Source organism: Lontra canadensis, unplaced genomic scaffold, assembly GCF_010015895.1.
Source record: "Lontra canadensis isolate GAN:19392208 unplaced genomic scaffold, GSC_riverotter_1.0 scaffold2, whole genome shotgun sequence".
In the NCBI taxonomy this organism is placed as follows: domain Eukaryota; kingdom Metazoa; phylum Chordata; class Mammalia; order Carnivora; family Mustelidae; genus Lontra; species Lontra canadensis.
In genome coordinates this window covers 58,140,703-58,164,117 of record NW_022630996.1, presented here as the reverse complement: position 1 = coordinate 58,164,117, position 23,415 = coordinate 58,140,703, and the positions used below count along the sequence as shown (strand labels likewise).

The 23,415-nt window shown below is 38.5% G+C and overlaps 1 protein-coding gene across 1 annotated transcript in view; it reads right to left on the bottom strand.

Moving 5' to 3' along the window:
• COL28A1 (collagen type XXVIII alpha 1 chain) overlaps positions 1-23,415 on the bottom strand; it is a 146,355-nt gene that overhangs the window by 104,636 nt on the left and 18,304 nt on the right. Inside the window, 4 exon segments of the mRNA XM_032874384.1 lie at positions 11,491-11,544; positions 12,676-12,720; positions 15,306-15,350; positions 19,629-19,655. Of these exon segments, the coding sequence (XP_032730275.1) occupies positions 11,491-11,544; positions 12,676-12,720; positions 15,306-15,350; positions 19,629-19,655 (171 nt within the window).

The following is a 23,415-nucleotide window of genomic DNA, read 5'->3' as shown; positions in this document are numbered from 1 at the left end:
AGCAAAATCAGTAGGAGAAGCAATTGTCTTGCTCTTAAGCCCATGAGCTTCCTTTACCTTTGGTCAAGCACCAATAGCCATGGAGCGATTTTTCAATACTGCTTTTTTAGAGAAGGTATAGGGATCTAAGGGTTATAGAGGGATCACTTTCCCTACCTTAGCACAGCTCAGTAGCAACATATCTTCACCTTTCAGTTGTTTAAATTTCTTTCTCAAGAGCTTAGCATCTCAACATAAGGCCTACAGACCAGCATTGGCCTACAATTAATCTTTATCCCGTTCATACTTCTCCCTTCCCTTTCCTACAAAGATTCCCCAGGTGATAAAGGAAGTGGTCCTGATTGTAACATACCATCACTTGGTAAGACAGAAGAGGAAGAGAAGAATCACACTCTACTCACAATGATTTTCTAGAAGTTCACCAAGGCCATATTGCCCATTATTCATAACCCAACCTTCACCAGTAAGTATAAACACACAGAGAGAGGTTGAATGGCCCCAGTGTTACTTGTTATTTCTCTACTTCACTTTCTTTAACCATCAGAAGCATATCCAAAGAGGACTGAGTTAAAGTGGATAGCCCTGGAGGGGGTTTGTTTCTCATGACCTCTATATGAGTGTAAGCATAGGCAGGGATATTGAGGAGGTTAGGAAAACCACCATTTCCTCAGAAATTAAGGATGTTTGTGCTATGGGCTTTAACACTGAAGGAAGCCAATGTTTAATAAAACCCAATATTTCCAAGCACTGCCCTGACACTTTGTGTATATTATGTCACTCAATCTTCTAATAATCTTAGGAAATGGGTTTGTTTCCTTATTTTATGGTGTGGGATATAATCATCACTTTTTAATCCATTTTTCACCATGCATGGGATCACAGGGGAAAAAAATGTCTTTTTTCCCATTCAATCTAGTTGAATCCTGGCTCTATAATTTACTAACAGTTTGAGCTCTGCAAGACCCCCATATGCAAAATGAGGATAATTATATCTACCTTTCAGGGCTGCTGAGAGGATGTGAGATATTGTCTATAAAACATCTAAGTCATAACTAATCACATGATAGCTGTTTAATATGTATAGATTCAATTGCTTTTCACCAGACTTTCATTGAGCACCACCCTGGTACTGAGTACCCAGTTACATAATTATTGACATAAATCAGATTACAACTGCACTTTGTAGACATTTACAATCTGGATGGAAAGACAAATCAACATAGAAGTAAATATGAACATGTGAATTAGCTATGATAAAGATATTAAGAGAGAATGTAAGACTATGAGGCACAAATGTTTAATTCTACCTTAAGGAATTGAAAAATTCCTGAACAAAAAAAATTCTGAACAAAAAAAATTCTGAACAAAAAAAGGTAAGAATCATATCTAATCTGATAGAAAAGAAGAGGAACAGAAGTTCAGGAAAAGGAAAGAGTATGAGGCATAAAATGATATGAAAAGTTCTGGGGACAATAAGCAGCTCTGTGGGCTTAAATGGATAAAAATAAGACAACAATAGGGTCACTGTCTAGAGTAGCATTGTCCACTAGAAATATGCAATGAGCCACATATGTAATTTTAAATTTTCTATCCACATTAAGGAAGTAATAACATTTTATTTAACTCAATATATCCAAAATATTATCATTTCAGCATATAATCAATATAAAAATCTTATTAGTGATTTTATTTATCATTTAACATGTGTCTTTGAAATCCTTTGTGTATTTAACAATTATAGCACATTTCCATTTAGACTAGCCACATTTCAAGGACTCAGTAGCCACATGTCGCTACTGTATTAAATAGTGTTTGAGGAGGCCAGAGGCTCAGGTCAGAACCATGGAGAGTACCAACAATTAAGTGGGGTGGGAGTGGAAGACCACAGAAATGTCCTGTGGGGAGTTGAGGAAGACAGTGGCTGAGAAAAAGAAATGGGAACTCCAAAAATAGTGTTATAGAAGTCAGGAAAGAGAATTTCAAAAGGAACTCATCATCTCCAAAGACAAACTCCTACTCTTCCCCTCACAGACCTGATCATCTTCCAGCATTCTCCGTTTCAGTGAAGAGCACAATCCCTCCATGAGTCAAGCCAGAAGGAATCATTCTTGACACCTCTCACTCCCTTACCCTCCATGTGTAATGCATCGCCACCGCTTTTCCATATGTCTTCTAAATCTCTCTCAAATCCATCTACCTCTTTAATCCTCTAACATGCCTCTTTAAGACTAAAGAGTAAGTAAGTAAGATCTCAAAGTAAGATCACCTCTTGTTCAGACTACAACAAAGTCTTTAGTACCCTACACACATTCATCATAGCACGCTTTAATTTATTCCTCCCATTGCTGCCAACACACTCTTTTAATTTTAGGTTTTTTTTAATTTTTTACAAATATTTTATTTATTTATATGACAGAGAGAGAGAGCGAGCCAGAGAGAGAGAGCCTGAACAGTGGGGAGAGGGAGAAGCAGCCTCCGATGCTGAGCAGGGACAGAATTTACCTCTTCTTGAATAATACAATTATAAACAATGTAATCACACTTTGGGGTCTTAACATTAGAAAGACACTTTAGCAACTTCTTTTTTTTATTCCTGATGCAGGGCTCAATCCCAGGACCCCGAGGTCATACCTGAGCCAAAGACAGACGCTTAAATGACTGAGCCAACCAGGCAACCCTTAATTTTAGTTTTATCTTTAATCCAAGTGAAACCATTCAAGGACCTTCCCTTTGCTCCTGGGGGAAAGACAGAGCTATTTATAAGACTTGTGAGCCCCTGCATGGTGTGGTCCCATGGGCTTTCCAGTCCCTTCTGTAACTAGTTGCTTCTTCACTCAGCACCGTAGCAGCATTAACCTTTGTTCAGTTCTTTGTACTTGCCAGGCTCCCTTCTGCCATACGGTCATAGCACATGCTATTCTATCTATATGGGGTGTTCTTACCTTCCTTTTTTCCTGGTCAACCCTTACTCATCCTTCAAATCTTATTTTAAGCAGCACAGCTTCAGAGAGGGCCTCTCCGATCAGGTGAAATTCCTATCCTGGAGGTATTGATAGCATCATTTTCCTCTTTTTCTAAGTATTCATTATAATTACTACTCCCCCTAGATTGTTGGGAGGATGTCCTGTGACTTTGCTCAGTTTTGCACTGTCAATACTTAGCTAATTGATAACATTCCCTCCACCATTCAGGCAGCAAACACTTACTGAGCAGCAGCTTGGGAGCTGGTACCATGCTAGCTGCTGGTGTAAACCGGAAACAAAACAGTTCTCAGCTGAGGGGGTTGGGAATCTGGAGATGCTCCTTTGGAGTTCCCTCTGATTTAGTTAGGTTTTCAACCAAAAGTAGCTATATACAAATTACATAGTGATATCAAGTACCTATTACACACAGTGTCTCCTGCAAACTTACCCAAATAAAATTAAACATTTTCTTTTCAGCTGAAGGAATAAAAATTCTTAAGGTTACACTGTATGGGAAGTCAGCTAGGAGAACACAACATGGCTTATTCCTGGCATCAGCTCTAACCAAAGTCAACATCTTTCCTTGCTCTAAGATAATAAATAATGAATGGTTGTCCAAGACTCTGAATTTTTTGAGGACAGAATTTACCTCTTCTTGAATAATACAATTATGAACAATGTAATCACACTTTGGGGTCTTAACATTAGAAAGACACTTTAGGAGCTTCTTTTTTTATTCCTTCCCAAATAAGTGTAACACCAACTTTAATATTTTAAGTCTTGTGACAAATATTCTCATACTTTCCAAATGGAGGAAAATGGTGGATGAGCATGCTGCTTAAAATAAGATTTGAAGGATAGGTGCGGAATGATTTGAGTATGGCCAAGATACAGTCTTAGTTGGAACCAGGTGAAAATGTAATGAAAATTGTAGTATTATACCAGATTTTAATAACTCAACTCATTTTCTCGATTGCTATTAGATTAAACCACATGAAGTTGATAACATTCAACCATGATCAACCCATAAAAATGATATACATATGGTCAACCTATTAGGAAAGTCATACTTCATATATAATAAAATCTAAGGAACTGTGTGTCATTGTCCCTAAAAGGAAGGACTGCTTAGCAGCCCATCAGGAGAGTTTTTAAGAATCTCAGCTCGGGTGGACACTCCTTGGACTTTTATCGCAATAAAAAAGCCTTGCCCTTGGAATAAACTTAATATTCCCTCTTGTGATGCTTTTGCAATTTACTTGAATTGGGGACATTCATGTGATTTTTTTTTTTTTTTTTAATTCTGACATCCCTCTGAAGAACCTGCAGTAACTGATTCAGTTCCACGTTAGTGCCCAGCTTGACTGGGCATGTGGGTTAGACTCAGCACCTTTACGTTAACAGCATTTGGGGCTTCTTGATCCATCAGAGTTTTTACCTTGGCAGTCTCTGTGCACATGCATGTATGCACACATGTGCACACGCACACACACAGCAGTGTACCCCTCCTGCTGAGAACCATATGCATCAGAGATTTGGGAATGAAAATCATCTGCCTTGAAGCCATTGGCTGACATACCACATGTTCTGGCAGCCAGTTCAAGTTGTCACTATCGGTTTTCTCATGTCAAATGAGTTAATAAGCTCATTTAGAGTCCTGGTGGGCAGATGTGCATGTAGGTCAAAGCTCTTTCCATAACAACAATTGCTGGATTACTAATGATTTTTTTACCTTTAATTAGGCCCAGGACAGAAATAGCATTTAAACTTTGACATCTCCGAAGAGAAAACATTCACATAATTTGGCAGCTTGGCTCCAATCTTCATTCAACAGATATGTATAATTAAAATTGTAAAGGGACTCTTCCCTTTACAAGGGCATCGATACTGAGCAGTCACAACCTTGTTCAAAGTTGTTAGCTGCCCGGGGAACCAGAAGGCCCATCATTGGTTTGAGACAATTGGAAAAGCTGACACGTTCAAGTACTCGGACTTAAAATGCTTTAGTGAAGCAAAAAAATAGTCATTCTGTGAAGAGATCCATAACTTTAAAGTTTTTCTCTTTGATTAATTCTCTATACTAGGAATTGTTGATTCCTATGTATGTTTCACTTGGTTTGTATCCCATCAAGTTAAAAGAATTATATCCTATTTAAAATCATGATTTTTTTTTAATGGTTGAAAGCAACATCAAGATGTCAGGAGATTGTTAGATTTCTAAATTGTGTGAGAGCTGAAATAAAACTACACAGCCTGTTTGTTTGAGGAGGAAGTTTAAAATTCTTCATAGTTGTTCATATCTGTAGTGTTGAACTATTTCCAAACCATAACTGAAATATTGGGTACATTTAGTGAGTTGACCTTCTAAAGTTGCGAAACTAATGTTGAGTCGAATCAGGTATTTAAATAATGAACAAAACAAGGATGTATTTTTAAAACGACTAAATCTTCATTAATGGTAATTCTGTTCCAGCAAAAAGAGTGATGTTATAGAAAAGATGAGGCTTTAAGTTGTATATTTGAAACTGTAAAAATAAATAAATAATAAGTCCCAAGTCTTCTTGCCTCTCTTAAAAAAAAGTGGAAGTATAGGGGCTCCTGGGTGGCTCAGTGGGTTAAGCGGCTGCCTTCGCCTCAGGTCATGATCTCAGGGTCCTGGGATTGAGCCCTGTGTTGGGCTCCCTCCTCAGTGAGGAGTCTGTTTTTCCCTCTGTCTGCCCCTCCACCCTCTTGGGCTCTCTCTGTCTCTGTCTCTGTCTCTAACTCAAATAAATAAATAAAACCCTTTTTAAAAAGTGGAAGTATAAGAAAACATTCGATTATTAAATGCAAGAGCTTTTAATGGGTATGTCAACACTTTTCTGTTTCCCTTTATTATCCCAATATCTTGGAAAAATGGTCAGAATTCCTAGCTATTGTATCCTTCTCCTTTGTCATCTCACCAGGATCTCTTATCAAAACCACTCCCTTAAAGATTCCCAATAATTTCAAAGATGACAAACTACATGACTCTTTTAGGTTTTTGCCTGTTTGACTTCTCTACAGTAGGTTACTGTTGACAACTCATTCCATTTAAATACTCATTCACTCATTCATTCAGCAAATACTTCTTTGTTGCATATAATAATTTTTTTCTCTCAGATGTGACAGTGGTGCTCCCGACCTGCACTGTCAAGATCTTCTGCCTTGGATTTTTTTTTTTTTAAACAGTGAGGGACCTGCATGTATTTGTCCAATTCTCCTGTCAATGGTTCATATCTGAAAGAAGGCTAGCAGTGTTTAAAGGAATAATGCATAGAAACTAACAGGAAACTACCAGCTACCAAAAATATGTGTATGGGCTCTCCCCGTAGCTATTATAAAGGTTGACAACCAGCCCTCTTTTTATTTTTATTTTTTTCCAGCCCTCTTTTTAAAATTGACCTCTTTTCATGGGGCATTTTGAAGAAAACAGGTTGTTGTGTAGAGGTGTTTACTATATTTATAGTTTTAATTTTAGGATTTGTACATTTAGTTTTTATTTACTAAGCTTCTTCAGAAGAATACCAGCTACATGAAAAATACATACTGCGCTTGGAAACCTCAAGAAATTAGGTGAAAACTTGACAGAGATAGAGAAGGAGGAATAGGGGTCTAAGAATCATGATGTGGTGCAGAGCCATGGAGTGGTCTAACTGATGTGCCCACACTCCTCTTGAAGCATGGATCCCATTTATTCTTGGATATGAGGTCCTTTGTTCATTTTGGATGGATGGATCAATGCTTGATTCACTGGAGATTATTTACCCTCACTATATCTATTTATTAAACTGTACAAGACTGGTGCTACTACTCTGTTGGGGTTTTTTTGTTTGTTTGTTCATTTTATTGTTGTTTTTGTTTGTTTGTTTTGTCATCTCAGAAGCAAAAGTGAGTTAAGACAAAGTCTCATACATAAAAGGATTCTGAGTTTCTCACACTTGGTTGTAGTACAAGAAGAAAAATCTTAGGGGATAAAAGCCCTGCAGAAATATATAAATGTCCTGGAGTAAAACAATGTAAAAGGTTATGAGAAGCAAGGTAATTATTCATTAAGATGAGTTAATACAGAATATAATATCATGGACTTTCTAATTGTTGGAGGATTAACATGTGGTACTTCGACTTGGGAAAGCCTATCAGGGATATTTCCTAGTGCTCTTTGGCCCTAGCACTAAAGCTCTAGTACTAGAATACTCCAACATGTCACAAGCTATTTTCTGCTCATGCTACAGTGAGCAGGCCCTCTTCCCAGGAGCACAAAGAGGGTCTTAGAAAGAGCCAATTTGCATGAGATCTGAGAAGGAAATACCCTTCCAAAATAACCTCAGAAAGACATCAAGAAATGGCAAAAATTACCTAATGTGGGTTGGGCACACCCAGCATTCTACTGTGTTTACTTGTACAAAACTAATTTTGTAACTTGTTCTCTGTGATTTGAAAGCCCTACCAATCTTGAGCCATTTTTTCTCGTTATGAGAGGGCCCATTCTAGGACCAAATGGGATTGCAACTGAACCATCACAATAGCCTTGGAAGTTGGCGGTAGGGTTCTTAGGTACTCATTTTTTCCTCAGAAAGAGCACTGTGCTCTCTCCAGGGTTACCGCATTTTCCCTTTGGTCCTAGGGATAAGGCCCTTGTGTGATTATTATGCTAATTTATTTTAGAGACTGATGGGATGGTCTTCTTGTGAGTGCCACTGCATGACCTTCTTCTATGGGGAAGGCTGAAGTGGCCTGAGAGCCACAGCATCATTCTGAGAAACATCTCTGTTTTGTTTCTAAGACAACAAGGTCATTCAGGGCAAAATAGGCACTATTTTACATGTGGAAAATATTAATGACAGAAATGATTTGCGAAACTGGGCCAGCATCACATTTTTCCTTGATTTATCACACGCTATTTTTTCCTCTTGTTCTTTGACCACCTTTCTGCTAACGCTTTGATGAAGAAAACCCAACTACTAGAGCAATAGAATAGGACTGTAGCTCATGAGAGAAACCATTCATAAATTCAAAGACATAGGCCCCATCTAGAAACTCTTATGGAATCTTTGCAAATGTTACAAGTCTAAAGGTTTTCTGTTCGAAAGTTTCCTAAGAAACAAAATATTTGAAATGCACATTACTGGTTTCTTTTTCCCATGCAATTCCCATCCTTCTCTTCCTGCATTTTCAGATGAACATTATAACCAAATAGAAATACACCTCTCAACAGACTATTGTTTCCAGCCAAACTTCAAGAGAAAGGGGACAGAAGCAATTTCCATACTGTCCCAAAGAAATGCATCTATCTCAGGTCAAATACTCAGGAGATTCAGCAATATTCCTAAGAAGATAAATATAATATGGTGGTTAAGAGCAGACTGGCTGGGTTTGAGTCCTGGCTCTATCCCTTATCAGCTATATAGATTAGAACCCACTGCCTACCCTCTCTTTCCTTGAGTAGCCTAATCTGTATCATGGGGATAAGACGAGGTCATGCTTCAAAAGGTGGTATTATGTTAAGTGAGTATTTAGAACTATTTACCTGTACATAGTAAATATATAATAAATGCTATTGATTATTACAGAAATTTCAAAATAAATAATCCTCCCATGCCCACTAGAAAATGCAGAATTACTAGGTTTTAGAGAATTTTTTGCACACTTTACAATAGCAATTTCTTTTTTTTTTTTTTAAAGATTTTACTTATTTATTTGGCAGACAGAGATCACAAGTAGGCAGAAAGGCAGACAGAGAGAGAGGAAGAAGCAGGTTCCCTGCCGAGCAGAGAGCCCTATGTGGGGCTTGATCCCAGGACCCTGAGATCATGACCTGAGCTGAAGGCAGAGGCTTTAACCCACTGAGCCACCCAGGCGCCCCCCAATAGCAATTTCTTTAAAACATTTTATAATTAGATGGTAATGCATAAAAAAATGTCATTATAAATATAACATTATTTCCAGATTGAGGAAAAAAGTATATTAAGTCTTCAAGATGTAGAAGTACATTCTGAGACACAAGATGAAATCATTCTCTGAATTCTGACTTTTAAGATAATATACTAATAAATGGATAAAATTTTTTAAAAATTAATGATCAATGTAGCATGCATCTCTGGTTGACAGACCCAAAGAAAGGTAGAAATTAGTAATAGTCTTAAAGTATGTGTCAAGAGACTACTTAATTTGTGACCTTAAACCAGAAATATTACTAAAAGGAAAAAGAAAAAGCCATTCCCACTTCATTTCGAAGATTTTCTAGATAAGGACATCTTTTCAGTTGACAATGAGCTTTGTACATTCACATCTAGATGTTTTCTAGATTTGGACACCTAGATATGGACATCTTTTCAATTGACAGTGAGCTTTGTGCATTCACCTGGCAGTGAATTGTGTGATTAAAACTCAAGTGGTAATTTTATATTATGTATCCTTTACCACAATTATTTGTTTTTATTTTTTCAGATATTATTTATTTATTTTATTTGACAGAACAGGGAGAGGGGCGGAGGGAAAGAATCCCAAGCAGACTCCAGGTTGAGCATGGAGCCCTACTGGGGCTCAATCTCATGACCCTGAGATCATGACCTGAGCTGAAACCAAGAGTCGGACACTTAACCACCTGAGACATCCTAGTGCCCCCTTAACCACAATTTTTTAAAAAAAAATTTTTAAGAAGACCTTGGAAAATTCATAAAAAGTATTCAAATACTTAGGGTGATGTGAAAGCATGAAATTTTCAAGAATGAAATGTTATCACCTCAGATAATTGTAACTTCCCCTAAACGCTCAACTATATTTATTCTAAGACTTAATGCACTGTTGGAATTAAAAGCTAAATTTTGTTTAAATAAGTGTATGTGGGGCACCTGGGTGGCTCAGTCAGTTAAGAGTCTGCCTTCAGCTCAGGTCATGATCCTCTGCTCAGCAAGGAGTCTAATTCTCCCTCTCCCTGTGTGCTATCTCTCTCGCTCCCGCTCTCAAATAAAAATAAATAAAATCTTAAAAATAAATAAGTAAGTAAGTTTATATTAAAAAGAAAACCTAAATAGTAATTGTATGGAACATGAATAGAAGGCAACAATCATGGCACCTTTTGATTGACTGCTACTAACCTTCTCCCAAAGCGCCCCGCTCCCAGCCCTCCACGGGTGATCTCCAAAGCTGATGAGCCCAGTTGTGCCTCTGCCTCAGGCCAGCCACATGATTTCCAGACTTCACTTCTCATTTTCCAAAATGAAAACTTTGGGCCAGGATGATCTCAAACATCCCTGGTGGCTCAAACATTCTATAATTCTGTCATTGTTGCAAACTCCAACCCTGATCCCTGATTTTAAGCCTCTTTTTCACAAACATGAAAATTTACATCTTAGGTAACTAAAGAATCCTAGAAGTAAGTGTTGATTGTCAAAATATTTTTTTCTTGCTTCAGAATCTTACCACAGCCAAAGTAATTTTATAAAAACTTCTACTCAGTATTCAAGAGATACATTTCTTTTCCCCAGAGAGAATTAATCATAGGCAAGGACTGGAAAAGGCAGTTTCCCCAGATGAAGCTTAAGCACACTCCCACTGAGAAGCTCATTCTATTTTAATTTGCCAATTAAAAGTGGCCTGGGAAATCACACATTGTCGTTATCTCATTAAAAATGCTATACTTGTCACTCTCTTTCCTCTCTCTGGAAAAAGAACATTCACGTAGCCCAACTGCTCCCCACAGCTTCCATCTGACAGCCCCCTTAAAAGACTGGCTCTATCTAGTGTCCACTGGGGAGGGCACCTTCTGCTGTTCTTGCTGCCACAAATTCCACAGATCTCTGGTCACTAACAACACTATTGGATATTTATTATATCCATGAAATTTACTGAGCACTGAGAAGAGTTTAAAAGGTACTAAAAAGCTTGTTTTCAGCAAATTAATGGCCACCCTCATTAAAAAACAGAGCCTTATAACTAGATCTGTTAAATATCCCAGCCAAACCATCTTTGGGTTCTATTTGGCTCTTCCTCAACCCCTCCTGCTATCTCGCCTGCTTATCTGTGGAATGACATCACAAGCCCGGTACCGATGGTTGAGGTTACACTCCTGTAAATATTTCTAAAAGCTTGATTTTTGTTGGCATGACCCTTACAAATTTCCTTCTTTTATAAACTATATATTGAGTTGACATCACGTATGGGGAAAAACAGTGATTTGAACTGGTTATTTGTTACTGCTTTTCAGTTTCTAGTGAACCATAAAATGATTAAAAAGCAGGAGTAAGAAGGAAATACTGCAAAGACTCTTAATAATGGCTCGTATTTAATAACTGCACCTTTGAGTAACATAATAATAGATAAACCTATGCCACTGACTTTCTGCATGTACTTGAACCCAATTCTGTGTCTACACCTACAGGTCATTCTAATTGCCAAAGATACATCCTCAAAGAGCCCACTACCTTCTGCTTAATAAAAACACACACTGCTATAGCTCACTAGGGGAAAGGAACCCTGCCTGTCTTTAATCAAAGGGTATGATTACCTTATTGCCTTGAAATCCCTTCGGGCCTGGATCCCCTGGAGGTCCACTAATGCCCTGCTCCAAGGTGAAAACCAAGAATTAGTTCTGTATACAAAAAGCCAACCAGGAAGGAATTGTTCATTAGGGTCCCTAGGAATGCTGAAGTTAGAAGTCAGACTATAGATCTGGTTACCTTGGGTTTGCATGTGACTGGGAAGTGGAATGAGATAAAATTGCTCATGTCTTATAGGCTGTTTCTAAAATAGTACTTAAGCTCAGAGCAAACATTTATTCACGAGGTGTTTGCTTTCTGTGTTGCCAACCTTACTGGACACTCTTCTCAAAAAATTTTGAACACTTTAAAAATATTTTTAAATACTTATATTTAATATAAATAAAAATTCAGTTTATAACTGTTGGAGTTTCTAATGAAACTGTTCATTTCTAATGAAACTGTTCATCAATAACTGTTGGAGTTTATAAAAGTTGGAGTTTGTAATGACCCCATGATAACCAGAGTTACTGCCCTGCCCCAAGACAATTCTAGGCCAAAGCAAAGGAGTTGATGGTTAACTAGATGCTGTCTAGAAAATTTTGGGTCAAGTTATAATTTTTAGTAGACTTTTTGAAATACTGCAATTAACACATACCCTCCCCCTATCAAAACTTTAGAGCAGGCCACTCCCCAGACTGGGGGGGAAAAAAAAAAAAACCTGATCTAAATTATTTTTCGAAATCCTTGGAATATGTTTAACTTAAATAAATGCCTTAAATAATTATTCCATTTATCGAGCATTAAGTACTTATAAAGATGGAACAGTACAAATACTGTAATGTAGATAAAATGCATAGTTCTTCCAAATATATTACAGCAGCAAGGCAAAAATAGTTACATCCTGTTTTTAATTGCTTTGGATTTATCAGTATTCCTAGACCCAAATTTTTAGACTTTTATCCCTCTACTAAGTAAACCCATCTGCTGGTACCTATCTTTGGAGAGCCTGATTTAGTTATTCACAACATTAGGGCAGTGATTGCCAAACTTTGTTGCACGTTGGAATCACCTGGGAATCTTTAAAACTATTCAATCCCTAGACATTCTGATTGAATTATCAGAGACAGCAAACCCACACAGGGGGTTTTAAGAGCTTCCCTGGCGATTCTAGTCCTATTATTTTAATCTAATCTAATCAGACACAGACTTACCTGAAGTCCTCTGGGTCCCTTTGGTCCATGTGGTCCTAAGGATCCCTGTGGAATCAAATGAATGGCAAGTTGCTCTAAATATCCATCATCAAACTGCAGTGATTTTAGATCGAGGAGAAGGGAATGTGTTCTCAGTAATGGCCAATCTTCCCAGATTAACCAAACAGCAAAGCCAACAGATGCAGAAGCATTGTTAACAAAATGATCCTAATTAATAAGCCAACTTGAGGTCAAGTTTCCCTTTAGTAAACTCCATGAAAACACAATTTTAGATGTAAGTCCTTCACCTGTATATTGAAAATTTGATCAGAGTAAAGAATTTATTTCTTAAGATTCTTTAGAAAGCAGTACACTTAGTGGAATATTGTTTCTTTCCAACAAATCAAAGTCAGTTCAACTAACAATGTAGTGAATTTCCCCATAAGATCACTCTTCTGCCCATCTTCAAGACATGCAACTTAACAGAACAGTGTTTATACTCAACCCTCTTTTAATGGAAAGTATTTTGATATGTTCCATAACTAGGAAACCCTTTAAAATTTATTTTTATGAGAATATAATACAGTCTAGTTTCTCTTTTCTCACTTTTTTTTTTTTTGCTCACCAAAATATAACCTGTTCATAACAGATGAACCTTAGCAATTATAGAAAAAAGCAAAGAAACAGGGGAGGAAAAATCACACAGAAGCAACTGCCGTTAACATTTTAGGCCATATATGCAATAATTACGTTTCTTTAAATAATTTGATTGAAGGGCATATGCAACTTTGTGTTGTTCTTATCTGGTCTTCCACTGTATCAAAAATATTTTTCCATGTCATTAAAAACATAATGGAATAATATTCAAGAATATGAATCTATCACACTTTACTTACTCATTTCCCTAGTATTGACATTAAAATTATTTCTGATGATTACTATTTCAAATAATATTATAAAGAACATCTTTGTATATAAGTCATGTCCCTCTTCTGATGGATTCCTAAAGATGATGTTCTGGAAGAGGATGACAGACACAGAGACAATGAGCACATTCAAGGCTCTCTCACTCTCTTTTATGTCTCGCACCACACATGGAAAGATAAAGCAAAACTTCTCTCCATACAGTTTGTTCAGATTTCCATTCTTACTCCCTGAATAGAGAGCGTATATCTTCACCTTACACACTCCCCATCAGTGCTGAGTATTATGTATTGTCTCAGGGTTGGCTAGTTTGATAAGTGAAATAATATTTTCATGTGTTAATTTCACTTATTTGATGGCTAATATATTTGGACTCTTTTTTTCATTTACTAACCATTTATATTCCTTCGCTCCTGTCTCTTCAAGTTCTTTGCATGTTTGACTTATGAACTTATATGAACTCCTCATGTCAAGGACACTATTTCCATGACTCTAGTCATGTCCTTTTTTTTTTTTTCATATTTTTACATCTCTGACACTAAGATGTGTCTTACCATCAATTCCATCTTCTGTTTATAATTGACAGCACTTTTTCTTTCTTTTTGGCACAGAAAATAATAGGACATTTAACAATCCCTGACATCTTAGTCAACGAAATATGATATTAATTCTTTTTCAGCCATTTTCATTTCAAATAGTTTTCACGGTTACTGTTTCACTCTCATTTTTGTTCTTCTGTGTCCCTTCTTTTATACTTTCAAGTCCATGTCTCTCTCCCATTTTCAATTATCCTCTGGGCAGAATCTATTCATTACTACAGTTTCATTTTGCCCAGAGAAAATTACCAAGGCTACGTTTTTCAGATCCATCTGGCCTTTAACTCCATAGTACTTTAAAAGCTTTCACAAAGTCTCAAGCTATTTAAAATGGTTAGTTACTAGGCCAGTGTCATTATCTTATTCTCTGCTTTTCACCTTTTGCCCATTTTTTTTCCCCCTTGTCTCTCTCCCGTAATTAAGATACAGATATTGAAAGAGTTGAGTGTCTTGGTAGCATGCTATTCATAGTTCTTAACTATAATGAAAATTATTTTTACTCTGTACATTTTTGGATCCTTTGTCATTACATTTCAAAGTGCTCTCTGTATATTTCTGGTCCATTAAGGAACTGCTTACCACATTTAATGTTGTCTCCAGTTTAAATATTTTATTCATATTCATTTTTTAGCGAAAGGTAAATACCATTCCAATTGCTTGTGGCTTGCTGCAATTTCAAAATTTCAAACCCCTGCCTTACCTAGTTCTGCCCCATTATTTATAATTATTTCATTAATTTATCCCATAGAGTTCTTCTCTCTATTTTGGAAAGTGCTTGCTGTCGGTGTTTACATCTGAAAAACAATTCCACTTCGGCCAGATTGGAGCTTGGGTTGACTTTGCAGGTTAAATTATTCTTTTCCCCATAACGTTCTGTAGGTCTGGCCTCAAAGGTTAGGGGGCCACAAGTCAAGGTCTTAAAGGTCCATAAGAAAGGCATGTGGGGGCTCCATTAGCTAACGTTAGGTATGGCTTTGTTTTCTGCTTCACATTTTACAGATTTGAAAATGGGACCAATGATTTCCAACTCCAGTAGTGAGAGCAAGGTAATGAATCCCAGGAATTTCCTCTTAAGGAAATTTAGACCCAAAGGGATCACAGTTGTTAGCATTTTAAAAACTTGTTCCTTACTTTGTCGCCTTTTACTCCTGGTTTGCCACATTGTCCACTTTCTCCCTGAAAAATAAATAAATGAAATAAATAAGAGGACATTGGCAGTCATTCAGGGTTAGGATTTTTAAAAAAGATTTCTTGTGACATAAGCACTTTTCTGGGTCATACACATGTTTATCCTCAATTGTGGGTTGTTTGGGCATTGCCCTCTGGAAAGTTTTACCCAGGAGTCATCCTTAACTCAACAGAATCAAATCCGTGACACCATCTAGTGAGGCTTAACGTTGCTGAGAGGTGAATGAAATTAAAACGACAGAAACTAAGGTTTACTGAGCATCTAACATATGCTCTTTGCGTGTGTGATTTAATTGAGTCCATATCACAGCTCAGTGAGATCAGTTTACACTTTTGTTTTGGAGATGAGAAAATTTAGGCTCAACAAGATGACATCCTTCTATCAAGTAGCTCAGACTCACAGTCCCTGTTTTTTTCCACAACATGATACCCCATCCTGAGTACCAACTTTGATCAGTTAGTAGTAAGAGCAAGGTCCTGAGACCATGCCATGGGTTGGTGAGAAAAAGAGCCATGAGGAATTAACAAGAGGGGACAGGCAGCGTGGCAAGCATGCTGTTACTTCCCATCATCCCACTCTCCAGTGCTGCCTTTCCTGGAATAGCAATGGAAAAAAGAACTAACATTTAAATTATGTTTTGCAGTTTATGATCAATGTTATTTTGCAGACCTTATCTCGGTTAAGCTGTCATCAACTGTCTGACGTAGCTATTATTAGCCCAAGTTTACAGACTGAGAATTTGTGATTCTAAAGGTTAAGTAACTTGCTCATGTAGAATGAGAATTCGGACCTCTGAATACCAATCCATTGTATCAGACTTCTAAGACTTTGAGTAATTAGAACTGAAAGGTATAAAGGCAATCAGAAAAACAACTAAAGATAGAATGTTCAACTGCTTTCATATTTTTTTTCTGAACCTCAAAGCAATTCCTTTTAAAATTTTCTTTTATTTGAGCATAACTGACACACAGGGTTACATTGGTTTCAGGTGTACATCACGGTGATTCAGCTTCTCTATATATGACACGGTGCTCACCCCCGTGTAGTGACTATCTATAACCATACGACACTATTACAATATCACTGACCCTGTTGCCTAAAAGCAATTCATATCTTTAAGCTCTGGCAACTCAGCTGGAGAGGTTAAATGAGTTACTTACATGTACATGCCAGCCAGTGACTCCTAGTCTAGTGCCCTCACTACTGTCTTTCTGCCGCTGCTGTATAGTCCACAAGCTGTAAGGCACGCTATGCAAAGCGCCACCACACCGTGACATAAGAAGCTTGGGCTCAGTGAACATCAGTGCCCTGCCTCCATTAAAGGATTCACACGGTGAAAATGAATGTCAGCTGAACAGTGTATTTAGTGACACAGTGGATTTCTATTCTGATGCAAGCTTTATCTCATCACAAAATACCAGCAAGCAATTCACAGACCAACAACACGTGGGCAGACCACACTTGGAATAGTACTGCTCTAAAGAAGGGAAATAGCAATTGTAACCACCAACCAGGGGTCCAAAGTCCAAAGCCTTTACATTACTGCTAATCCCCATAACAGATTATTTTAGATTAGAGAGAGAGAGAGAGAAAGAGGCAAAGGATGTTCAGAGAGATTAAATAGCTTGCCCATGACCACAGGCTTGAGTCTATTAGATTCCCAGGTCCGTGTTCATCAACTACCCTGCCATGGTCTGCAAGTTACTTTCCATTAGCCTAGGGTACTACATGGGGTGTTGCTGGGATCAGGAGCAGGAAAGAAGGAGGTGCAATTCCTCGATCCAGCTATGCCTCTGTTCAAAAGCAATCCGCCCTCTCGGCACATCAAACTGAGTCAATCTGACCCAGGAAAACCTGAGCTTTCACTTAGAACAAGTTGAACATTTATTTCTGAATGCAAATGGAAAATCACTCTTGAAGAATCCGTTAGAAAGCAATTAATTTAATAATGTTGGATGGGAATAAAATGAGTCAAGCACCAAAATATAAAACAGAAAAGTACCAAAATACACTCAAAATTCTTTTGGCCTGGATTCACATTCCATTTGTCCAGACAGATTTGTTAGCTATAGGGTCTTGAGGACCAGCATTTGTTTTGGGGGCAGACTTCCATCAATGAAAATATTGTACTCATGTTATTTGCCTCTGCAAAGGCATTTTCTTTTTTGGTGGGCTCAGTAATCCCTGTGGAATGGCCACAATTACACAGTTTCAGAGAGCAAGTGCTTCAGAAAGCTACGAACAGATTAGCTCTGTTTCCAGTCGCCGATTTCTGATGCTGCTTTTCCTGGTCAAATTCTGGTTTGAATGTCAATGGTTCAGGGTCACTTTACTCTGACAGCTTGTATTATCCAAATGAGAACTCCACCAGTGATTCTGTAATTTCCCAGAAGGTTAAATGAGTTTTTTCATATATACAAATATACATGAATGTGTGTGTGTGTGTGTGTGTGTGTGTGTGTGTATAAATATATATAGTGTTTGTGGGTAGCTCACATTATAAATCAAGATGGGAGGGCCTGGATAATTTTCTCCAACTGTATATAGGACAATTTTTTTTTAAAAGATTTTATTTATTTATTTGACAGAGAGAGATCACAAGTAGGCAGAGAGGCAGGCAGAGAGAGAGAGGAGGAAGCAGGCTCCCTGCTAAGCAGAGAGCCTGATGCAGGGCTCGATCCCAGGATCCTGAGATCACAACCCGATCCAAAGGCAGAGGCTTTAACCCACTGAGCCACCCAGGCGCCCCTATATAGGACAATTTTATGAAACATTCTTGACTCTCCTGTATTAACATTAGTTCCCTGCCTCTTCGTAATAGTACCTTACATTTATAGACCAGAAAAGAGTTTATAATACATTGTTGCATCCATAATTCCATTTGATTCTCCAGCCACCTTGTAAACTAAGGAAGCCTACATTAATCCAGTTCTATGCAGATGAAGGAACAGACACTTAACCTGTCCAGTGACTGGGGATGTATTTATTTGCCTGTATGTAGACCCCCCTCTAATATATGCAGGGCCCAGGGCAAGAGTGCAAGGAGAGGCCTATGTACCCTGTATCAAAACTGTTGGAAGCTATATATGAAGCTAGTAAACTACTAATGTTCTAACTTCCCTTTCAACAAATATACCTTCAAAAGGAATACAAAATGAAAGAGTTTTGATATTCTTCAGAGGTCCATGTGCAAGTAGAGCACCATGCCCACAGCCTACAGCCCTGCCCCCGCTTGACTCCACCCCACTTCTGGTTCCTTCTACCATAGGTGGAACTGATGCATGCGAAGGTGCCCCAGGCAGCAGTACAACAAAGCTCCCACCAGGGCCCCCTCCAGCCTCAACAAACAACTTGCATTTTGTTTCCCCTCAGGCCCAGGAAAAAGATGGACAGAGGAAAGAAGTTTGTATCTGCCTTCAAAGCAGGCCCAGGCCATTTTGCAGGGACTTCTGGGGTCTTGGTTACCTAATGTGCGATCTAGGTTCAAGGGGGCACAAGCCTCTTGCCCTCCAACTTCCTGGCTCCAGTGGGGGTTGAGCCAGAGGAGACCCAGAGCGAGATCTCTGGCCCGGGTCTGAGGTTGTAGACAGACTGAATGAGAGAGGCACACTCTGCTTTCAGATAGACCATCTGCTAACAGAATAGTAGCATGAACCTATGAATGAACCATTGAACACACTCAAAGGTTCTGGAGCTCCCCCTCCAGTTTCCAAACCTGTAATTGGCAAAGAATCCTAAAATAACCTATCAGCCCATAACTTTTGTTTGTTTGTCAAATTTACGCCCCTGGCCTACAAGACCCCTACCCAGCTCTACCCAGATGCCTGACTGTATGAAATAAGCAGTTCCTAATTTCTTCACCAGGATAAATCTTCTTGATTCTGTGAGAGGGTCTGGTGTCTAGATGTTGTAGGAAGTGAGGCAGCATGAAAGAAACCTAACCATCATGTTGCTGCATCCATGTGTATGTAGAAACTTGGAGTCTGGATATCTGTGTTGCACGCCTGTTACATTGGGGTTCTCATGTTTGCAGAGCTGAAAGAGGCTGAACCCTGATCTCAAGAATCTTAGGGTGCCTTTCACCCCTACAACATGCCCTGTACCTTAAGTTCTACTATTATTTTGTATTAACAGAGTTAAGAGTACATCTAGGACTTAGGGAATCCAGACTTACAAAAATAAAGGAAAACAACTTTTATTAAGTACATAAATACAGTTAGGTTTCTTTTTCTTTCTGAAATCCCTATTGGTTGTTACCAACTTACCTTCTCACCCTTGTACCCAGGAATTCCCTAGTTGAAAAAAGAAAGAAAGAGTAAAACATATTAGAAGACATTGTTGGAGGGAGTATTTGATATTTTTCATTTACAAAGTATAACAAAGCACATTTTTAAGTCAAGGAAACTAAGAACACATATGGAAATGTTAAGCGATGTTACTTCTCTTTGAGCTTAGGGAATGTGCACTGACAAGGGAGAAGAAAAAAATCCACTTTTCCCTTAATTACATTCTATTCTCAGTTCCACATATTTTTTTCAAACCTGGTTCCTTACCCTTGGCCACACAGCTGAAGGAGAGACTAGACACTGAAACTTGTTGCAGAAGGGACAACCCATAATGCTCCTTTCAGAATTGTTGTATTGACTTTTAAACTACGAACCATCCCAGCTGAGTATGTTCCACAGAGGCTGTTGGAGAAATGGGCTTTTAAAATGAGCTAAGATAATGGCCTTTCCAATGTATATAAATATTTATATCCATTATGGTCCTTCTTTCAAATTTGGCCTGGAATATAGAGCATCAACGAAATAAATGGTTCCTTTATCAATGCTAATGAGACAGTGACCTTTAAGTTCCTATATTTTATCTCCTGCTAACTACAGGGCCAGTGCCTCTGCTCTTCTTCTGTGTCACTCCAGGGAATCCCGCACAGCCTCCTCCATTGTGTCCCTGCCCAAGAGCCCTCTAAGTAATACGCTACTGAATATTAAGTGAACTGCGAAATTACCAACTTTCAGCAACAGCAAGCCTTTTCCAAATAGGGTTTCATGTTTTTTTCTTACAACAATAGCTTTTAAGTATGAAAATAGAATTGTAAGACATAGTTTAAGTGAGCTGCAGAAACCAACGGGATAAACAAGCTATTATCGCAGTTACACGTGTCAGGCTAGAGAATTCTGTTTTGTGTGACTTTTCTTACAAAAGGCAAAAAAGGAAAACCTTGGAGAAGGAAATAACATGTCTCTCCAAATGAGTGGTCACTGAGAAATGGGACATAAAAATAGAACTACAGTCAAAAATATTGTTTACACTATAATTTAATTCATCTTGGAAATATTTATTAGCAGAAAGGGTTTGAGTTTTCGTCCTGGGCTTAAAATTAAAGGCCACATTATAGATAGCCAAATTGAGGTTCTTTATGAAGACAACTTATGTTTGTTTGTAGCAACTACGAAATGCTGGACTTCCGGCCTCAGGAGCTCCACCCCTGACGGCACACAACCATACTAAAATCCTATCATTATTTTATGTTAAAAGAGTTCAGACTGTATGTAGGAAGGAGACAACATAGCTTATGAATAGAAACCTTACTTTTTTTTTCAGGTTTAAAAAATTTTAAGTCAATAGAGGCAAGTTTAAAACTTTAAAAAGAATATAGATTTGGGGTGCCTAGAAACCTTACTTTTTATAGCATCCTCTTCCCCCCTGCCCCGTTTATCTTTCTGAAATCTCTGGTCAATTTATTGTTTGGTGGCTATCAGCTTCCTTCCTGCCTGCCTTTCAGGACATCTTAATTACTAGTTTTAAACCATTCAAATTTAAAATATCCAAAACTGAGCTCATCAGTCTGCCAAATTTTCTCCTGACTTTCCTGTTTCTATTAATGGTACCATCGTATTTCAAATCACACAGAATCAAAAGTTTATAATTATCTTTTCTCTCTACCTGCTCCTTGCATTCCTCTAATCCAACTGGTTGAAATTATCCACCAGCTTTCTCTGCATTTAGTTTTAAATCCATCCTCCCTACCCCTGTCAGTCAGCAGGGCCCTCTGTAACCCACCCCTGCCTATCTCCGTAACCTGTCTACCACCACTCTGCCAAGTCCTGGCTTTCTTTCCATTTCTCCAGGCTGCCAGGCTTATTCCCACTCAAGAGTCTTTGTACCTACTGCTCTCTCGGCCTAGAACACTCTCATGACCTTGTTTTATGTTTCCAGAACACATCTCACTGACGAAATCTCATTTGTTTGCATGTTTATTGCTCCCCCTGCTAGAAGACTGTATGAAATAGGAACTGTTTTGCTCACTCCTGTATCCCCAGTAGTGAAACAGAGGGCCGAGCATATAGCACGTGCTCAATAAATGTTTGCTGACTATATGAATCAGAGTCAGTCCCCAAAGCCTTTTCATGGTTCTTACAATGGTCTCTTCTTTTCTATTCTATCATCATTGTGCCCAATTCTGTCCAATAGAATGTGAGCCTCGTATGTAATTTAATTCCCTAACAGCCACATTAAAAAAGCAACAATGAACAGGTGGAAACAAATTTTTAACAATATACTTTACTGAGGGGCCCCCTGGGTGGTTCAGCGGGTTAAGTGTCTTGACGCCTGATTTCGGCTCAGGTCACGATCTCAGAGTTGTGAGATTGAGCCCCGCGTCCGGCTCTGTGCTGGGCATGGCGCCTGCTTAAGATTCCCTCTCTCCCTCTGCCCCTGCCCCTCCCCCCACTCTCGCATGCATATGTACTCTCTCTAAAATAATAATAACCATAACAATAATAATAATAATATTTTTTACTGATTCCTTTAGGTCTGAAATACATTTCAACATATGATCAGTATAAAAGTTATTACTGAAATATTTTACATTTTCGTTGGCACTAAGTCATCAAACTTCATTGTGTATTTTACTCCTACAGCACACCCCCCTTCAGGCTAGCCATTCAGTGAGCACACATGGCTAGAGACTTTCACAGTGTCCAGAGCAGCCATAGCCAGGGTCCCTGTTCTTATACAGACTGTAACAGAAAACCTTCTAAGTGCTCCTCATTCTGCTTATTCCCCTTCAATTTCTGCTTTAGAGTCACGCCAGATTAATCTTCCAAGTACACGGCTCTTGCATCGTGAGCTTCATCTCATATAAATCGTTCATCTAGCAGAGCATGGAGCACCCACTCTGACCTTCAACTGTTTCTGGCAACACTCATCTTCAGGCGTCCCCCCTCACCGTTTTCCAAAACATCGCCTTCCCCCAGGTCGCTGCTCATGGCACCCTCTTGCCGCAATGCCTGTTGCCTTCCACCCTTCTGTTCTGTCCTTGCCTGTCACAATCCTTCACTCGCCGGAGTCATCCTGTAAAACCTACCCTGGTTTCACTATCCTCTGAGTGCCCATAATAATTTGTGCATGCAATATTTATAATATTTTTACATTCTGCCTCATAGTGTAGCTATTTTTTTAATTAAGGTATACTTGATACACAATGTTACATTTGTTTCAGGTATAAACATAGTGATTCAATTTCTCTCTACATTATGTTCTGCTCGCCACAAGTGTAGTTATAATCTGTCTCCACACAGCCCTATTACGATACCATTGACTATAGTCCCTATGCTGTACCTTTTTTTTCTCCTATTTTAACAGATTTTATTATATAATACTATTTTTAGAAGCACATTCAATAATATCACCACCAGACTCATCAAAAAAGTTCATGATAGCACATACAAGTTTTCAAAATTCTATTTGTTAACATATAACGTATTATTAGCCCCAGGGGTACAGGTCTGTGTATCGCCAGGTTTACACACTTCACAGCACTCACCATAGCACATACCCTCCCCAATGTCCATAACCCCACCACCCTCTCCCTACCCCTCTCTCACGGGCAACCCTCAGTTTGTTTTGTGAGATTAAGAGTCTTTTATGGTTTGTATGCTGTACCTTTTATCCTAGTGACTTACTCATTCCATAACTGGACACCTTTACCTCTCACTCCCCTTCACCCATTTTGCCTCCCCCCCACCTCCCTTCTGGCAGCCAATATTA